The 6364-nt window shown below is 42.4% G+C and overlaps 1 protein-coding gene across 1 annotated transcript in view; it reads right to left on the bottom strand.

Annotated features, from left to right (window-relative positions):
* Window positions 1–2468: 2468 nt before the first annotated feature.
* ALOX5 (arachidonate 5-lipoxygenase) overlaps window positions 2469–6364 on the bottom strand; it is a gene marked incomplete at its 5' end in the record, with an annotated part of 19271 nt that continues 15375 nt past the window's right edge. The window contains 3 exons of the mRNA XM_010011770.1: window positions 2469–2648; window positions 3880–4050; window positions 5730–5830. Coding sequence (XP_010010072.1) covers window positions 2469–2648; window positions 3880–4050; window positions 5730–5830 — 452 coding nt within the window. The remainder of the gene's footprint in view (window positions 2649–3879; window positions 4051–5729; window positions 5831–6364) is intronic.

Below are 6364 nucleotides of genomic sequence, written 5' to 3'. Positions count from 1 at the left end.
ACTTAAACAGGGGAAGTTTAGGTTAGATATAAGGAAGAAGTTCTTTAGTGTGAGGGTGGTGAGGCACTGGAATGGGTTGCTCCAGGAAGTTTTGAATGCTCCATCTCTGGCAGTGTTCAAGGCCAGGTTGGACAGAGTCTGGAGTGACATGGTTTAGTGTGTAGTGTCCATGCCTATGGCAGGGGGGTTGGAACTAGATGATCTTAAGGTCCTTTCCAACCCCAACCATTCTATGATTCTATGATTTACCACTTCTTTGGGATGATCATTTCATTTCCGTTTAAGAGTGATCCTGCAAGAGGACAGTATACCATAGTACTATGACATGGGAGATACCTCTGTGCAAGTCATGGTTAAAGATGTAGGGGAGCAACACACGGCTTAAGCACGTAATATAACTTTCTGGTGGATGGTAACTGGTTGACAAGGGAGAGGGAGTGGGACAGCAACATGTGTACCCAGACTCCCAGAAGACTAAGTGCTTTACTATTTGCATATATTTGCTTCCTTTCTGGTGCCAGTGTTACTTTTAACCTTCTTACTTTTAACCACAGCTTATCCTGCAGTTGAATCAGACTGTTAATATCAGCTTTCAATTGTGCAATTCCCTAAGCTTCCCATCAACCCTCCTTGTATCACAGGTCCACAGGCTAGAGCAGAAGAAACAGATGCAAGAGAACAGCCATCAACCTCTCTTCCCATGTTTTGTTTTCTAGACGGATACTTGATTATACAGATCATTATCATACAGAAGCTGAGGCAAGAGGACATTCATTGTACACGGGGGAAGGACAGGAGTTGCCATGTTGGCTATATTGCATCAGCTTGTTGCATTTTTTTGACTTTAAGTTGCACATTTCATCTTTTTAGCTTTTTTGGCGGTTCACACACTTGCTGCCTCAGCTCCTACAGTCATTGCTTCTCATGGGCTGCAGTAAAGGAAGATGCACAAATCTTAAGACCACTTCCTGTTATTGAGGAAGTACATTTACCTTCCACATTTTTGTTGAAATTCTTTAGCTGGGGGGAGAAAAAGGGGATTAGTCTGCTGCAAAGGATCTATTTCCACATCTGTGTTTCATATGAAACAGAAAGGACATATATTTTATTAGTATCCTTTTCCAAATCACATATGAACAATAGAAGTAACTATATTTCTCAAAGTATAGGAGTTTCATTTCTCTACACAGCATATTGTGCTTATTCCTACAAGGTTTTCAAGACACACAGCATTATATATTGAGTTAAGAAATAAAAGCTTATTTTTTAAAGAAATGTTCTTGCTCAGTTTTGGTTTATTAGCACAAAAAGCTTTCTTACCTACCGAGAAAATACACTGTGCAGGATGGCAAAGCTAGTTCAAGGAAAAAATACTGGGGAAAAATAAACTAAAATTGTTATTAACAAAACTATAAGATTCACATTTTCCAAACCTCATTTTTACTTTCATTATATCTGTGATTCTCTGAACTTTAACCAGAGCCCAAGTGGTTGAACCTAATCACTTCTAAACAAAACAGACAAAACAGATTTTTTTTTTCTCCCCTGGAACATGCCAATTATACTTAACTGGCCAAATATAAAGATTCCTTTTAGAGGCTGCAAATTAATCCTTCCCCACAACTTTTATCATTATACAAAGTAGCCTCTTTATCCACCACAAACCTGAAGAAGCTATCCACAAAACCCAGCAGCCTCCACAACGAGACAGAAATCGAGCATAAGCACTGCTAGGTCTTGTTGCCACTGTGCTAAGCAAAACATTTGTCTGTATACATGAAGGGCATCAAACTCTGCTGGCAGAGGCTAAAATAAACCTTCCTAGATTTATGTAGAAAATACATAGGTTTATATAGGTACAAATTTTTCATCTCATATGAATTAGGCTGTCCCAGTTCACATGAACTCCACAAGAAAGTGACAAAACCCCACCAGTTATGTTAAGAAAACGTCCTGCTTCTATCTTCATCCTGATTAGGAAACTCACAGTGGTAGTGAAAATATTTAACATTACTTTTAATCAGATTAAAAACAATGCATAAACTTTAAGGATTATATTTTTATCTATTACCAGTGTCATCTATTAAAAATGGGAGGGATTTTAAAGATGCAACTTGCTTATTGCTCATGATATTATTTTCGCTGAATAAGTGAATCTGTGATTAGATTGTTTTGTCCAGGAGAGGGAAAGCTAACAGAAACATGGATATTAATTCTAAGATTAATTAAAAAATCCTGGAAAAATAAAGTTTTAACAAATTTGACCTAGAAGGTTGTCAACTAGACTTTGTTTGCAAGATCAGTCATAATCAAATTTGTTTTGAAAGTCCAAACAGACGATGGGTCAGCTCTAATGGAGGGGTTGGGTTTCTTATTTTAACCATTTCTGAGAGTTCATTGAAAAGAAGCATATGTAACAGAAAAATATCATTAGCTTTACATGCCTCCAAACTCTCCTGGGTATCTGCTCAAACAGCAACACTGTTGGGAATGCGATCGGGGGAAAGGTAGTAATAAGGAAGCTTTTTTCTCTTGTTGCGCTCGGCGATGGTGTTGACAATCTCATCCAGATTCTTGCGGAATTTTACCATAGCCTCTTTCACTGGCTTCTCCACAAAGTGTTCATCTGGGTACATGCCTAGAAACAGCTAATTGAAAAACAACCAACAAATCATGCTTTGAGAAAGCAAAGGCTGGTCTGTTTCAACATTATACCATCCAGCAGAACAACACCCAGAGCCTTACACATGCTACTATTAAAATAGTCCTATCAATATTTAAGCTAGCCTACACTGGCACTGACAAAGAAAGATGCTGTGCCATCCTCCCTCCACCTCTGGATGCTTCTTTCCATCCCTGCATCTTTCTGTAGTGCTGGTTTAGGTGTATATGTGGCACCTCCTCCACCTGTAGGGAGCTCATCCACTGAAAAATAGGCACTTTTATTCAGGCTAGTGGTCAGCCAGATCAGCTTCCTAAGCCAGATCTCTGTGTAGCCACTCAAACAATTGTGGTGCTACAGAAAAGGACAGCATGGGAGGGGAATGAAGAGCCAGGGATGAAAAAGGAAGATGACTGCTTCTTTTAGTGACAGTGGAAGTTTCTGTTGACTTAAAACTGTCCTTTGGAGTTCAACCTGACAGTTGCTTTAGTCAGCTTAGACTCTAAGACTCTTAGACTCTATGCATACCACATAGCCAATATGCATACTGGTATATTACCTGCTTTAGGTAACTATTTTCCATGATACTACCTATTCTACTAGATGCTTAGCTGAAATCTGCTTTCTTCTTATAGGGAGACTTTATTTGGAGTACCTTCTGTCCATCATCTTCCATTTAAGGATGAAAACACATCCTTCAGACAAAGCCCTTGGGTAAGACAACCAAGGACCTACAACCTCATTTTACCATGCTTGCAAAGCCTCCAGTAGGCTTGTTTTGTTTGCATTCCACACCAGCCAGCCACAAGTCATAGCTGTAGCGCATGTGGTACTAGGGCAGGTTTTCTAAAGGGACAGGACAAGGGGACACAGTGGTGCTGTACCTTCTGCAGCAGCACAGCTGGGGCAAGGAGTGAAGAAAACCCTTGTGCCTCTGCAGCCCTCTTCCTCCCACACCAGCATCCTTACTCAGCAATCCTGTGCTTGAGTTTAGAAACGTTCATTTTGGCTGAAACACAGCCTCAGAGTAAAAATACAGCTTTTCACTCAGAGCCGGTTTGTATCTGGCAGAACAAGGGCAAACCCAGACCACTGACACATCTCCACAGAAAGGCATATGGTCAAGCAGAGAGCAGCACTACAATCTCATGAGTCCATGTGGTCTTGCCATGATCTCACCTACATCTCCACAACCTAGAGCAGGCAGGTTGACTTACTTCGCTGTCCTGGAATTGGCTCAAGGCCCAGACAGCTCCAAGATGCCAACAAGAACGTCCCCTGTCTGGCAGACTCTCCACAATTTGCTCAATGGTGACTGTTCCCTTTTCTGTTGGAGGAGGGCAGCGCATTGTTGGTGGGGCATTGGGAATCCAGGAACACCAGTCATACTGCAAGAGAGCACATCGAGAAGATACAGTGGTCAGTATTTAGGATCACTGCAAAGAAAATCAGGAGTCTTGGCACCAGGGAATTTGCTTCGGTAATATGAGCTTCTCAGAAAGAGAAGGTATTCACTAAAGGACAGAGAGATGGTCTAGAGAAAGACTGAAGGAGACAAGGAAGTCTACTGCCTTGCTCAGGATCTCACAAAGGACAGAGTTGGGTTGTCTAAATGGGAGTAGTTATTCTGCTAACCACAAGCATGTGCTACACAGCACGGCTAAGGACTAGATTCACCAGCCAGGCTAAGGACTTAGCTATTTTGTTAAACAAAGGTCTCTTTTGTTAATAAAAGAGAGGCGACTTCTAACAAAACCCTGTAATCAATAAAACATCCTTTTCTCCAGTTGCTTTTTCCTGCAAAATTTGCTCTGAGAACATGCCCACAGTACTGTGGTCAGGCAGTAGGAAAGGCAAAAGATACTGGTGCATCATGAAATATGGCATGTGGATGTGGCCATAGTGAGCACCAGACTGGGAACACAGAATCACTTCTGGCCTGCTTTAGTGTTGTGAGATGGTGATGTTTCCTTTTGCCTCAGATATGACCCTGAGTTTTGCTGCCATCTGAGTTGGTGCACTTAGCATAACGTTTTCTTTTCCAAGCACTTTTTAATTACCTTAATACATATTCCCTGTCCTGCCTGAGAGAAAGTCCCATTTCAGCTGTGTGCCATGCCTACATGGTGCTCAATCTGTTCTCTCCAATGCACAACCATCTCCTCCTACCATCAGCCTATTCTCACCTGAACCCTTCAGCATTTCTGAAAGGCATCTTAGCAACCCATTTAAATGCTTAAAAAAATTATTCCCCATACTAAAATCGTTAAAACTAAACCATACAAGTTAAAACTCCTAAATTTGAACTTTGATGCATATTTAGGACTCAAAATGCCATTCTCAGCTTCCATTTCCACAGGCTTCATGGGGATTTGCAGATGGCTCTGCAAAGAACTGTCATGGTTTAAGCCCAGCTGGTAACTCAGAACCACGCAGCCACTCACTCACTCCCCCGCTTCTTCCTCCCCCCGTTCCCGGAGAGATGGGTAGGAGAATCAGAGGAATGTAACTCCCACGGGTTGAGATAAGAACAATCTAGTAACTAAGGTATAATACAAACCATTACTGCCACCACCAATAATAATAATGATAAGGGGAATAACAAGGGGAGAGGATACAATTGCTCAACACCCACCGACCAATACCCAGCCCGACCCGAGCAGCGATCTAGGCCTTCTGGATAACTCCCCCCAGTTTCTATACTGGGCATGACATGCTGTGGTATGAAATACCCCTTTGGCCAGTTTGGGTCAGGTGTCCTGTCTCTGCTTCCTCCGGGCTTCCCCTCCTCCCTGGCAGAGCATGAGACTGAGAAAGTCCTTGGTTGGAGTAAACATTACTGAGCAACAACCAAAAACATCGGTGTTATCAGCGTTGTTCCCAGACTAAAGTCAAAAACACAGCACCAGCTACTAAGAAGAGGAAAATGACTCCCAGGACACTCTGCAGCTATTTTGACCAGACAGAGTAATGTAATGTCTACATCTACCAAAAAAAGTTTCTTGGACCCTGTCCTCAGAGATGGATCTCCCAGCCCAGAAAGAACAGGCTTCACAGAAATTCCTACCTGGCCAAAATTCACAGCTGCATGCTGGGCCGATGTGGTGAATATTATCACTGTGAGATATTCTGCTAGCTTCTCTCGTGTCCTGATCATTTTAGGAAACCCTAAAGGAGGGAGAAGAAAAGTTTAAGTAACTCAGCTACAAAGTAACCCAGCTACCCAGTAATAATCAGCTACTCAAAAGGCGTAAGTTAGAGGATTGTGCAGCAGTCACTGGCAGCACAGCATTGTCTTCCTGAATCTCGCTGTGTAGTCTAACATGAGCTACTCAACCTCTCCATATCTCACCTGTCCAGCCATAAAACCAGAGTGATCCTACCTTACTTCATACAGGCTTGTGAGGCATCACCACTATCTGCAAAATACATGGTGTTCCTTAAGGAAAAGGCAAAGTATAATTACACCTTTGAAAAATACTGTATCCCTGTCCTCGCACCCTACCTACCCTGCAGCAAGGAACCCAGTGAGTCCACAGAGCAGGAGCCTCAGATGCTCCCTTTTTCTTCAGTCTTCAGTGCAAGCAGGGAAGCTACATGCCAAGGATCAAATGACCACGTGCTTGTATTTATAAAGGTCTGAGGCTCAGCGACCAAGCACACGGTGAGGAAGAGTGCAGGGAGAGCTTATTTGCTGTAGCA

Source organism: Nestor notabilis, unplaced genomic scaffold (genome assembly GCF_000696875.1).
Source record: "Nestor notabilis isolate BGI_N333 unplaced genomic scaffold, ASM69687v1 scaffold17023, whole genome shotgun sequence".
Classification (NCBI taxonomy): domain Eukaryota; kingdom Metazoa; phylum Chordata; class Aves; order Psittaciformes; family Psittacidae; genus Nestor; species Nestor notabilis.
This window is presented reverse-complemented; position numbering and strand designations above follow the sequence as displayed.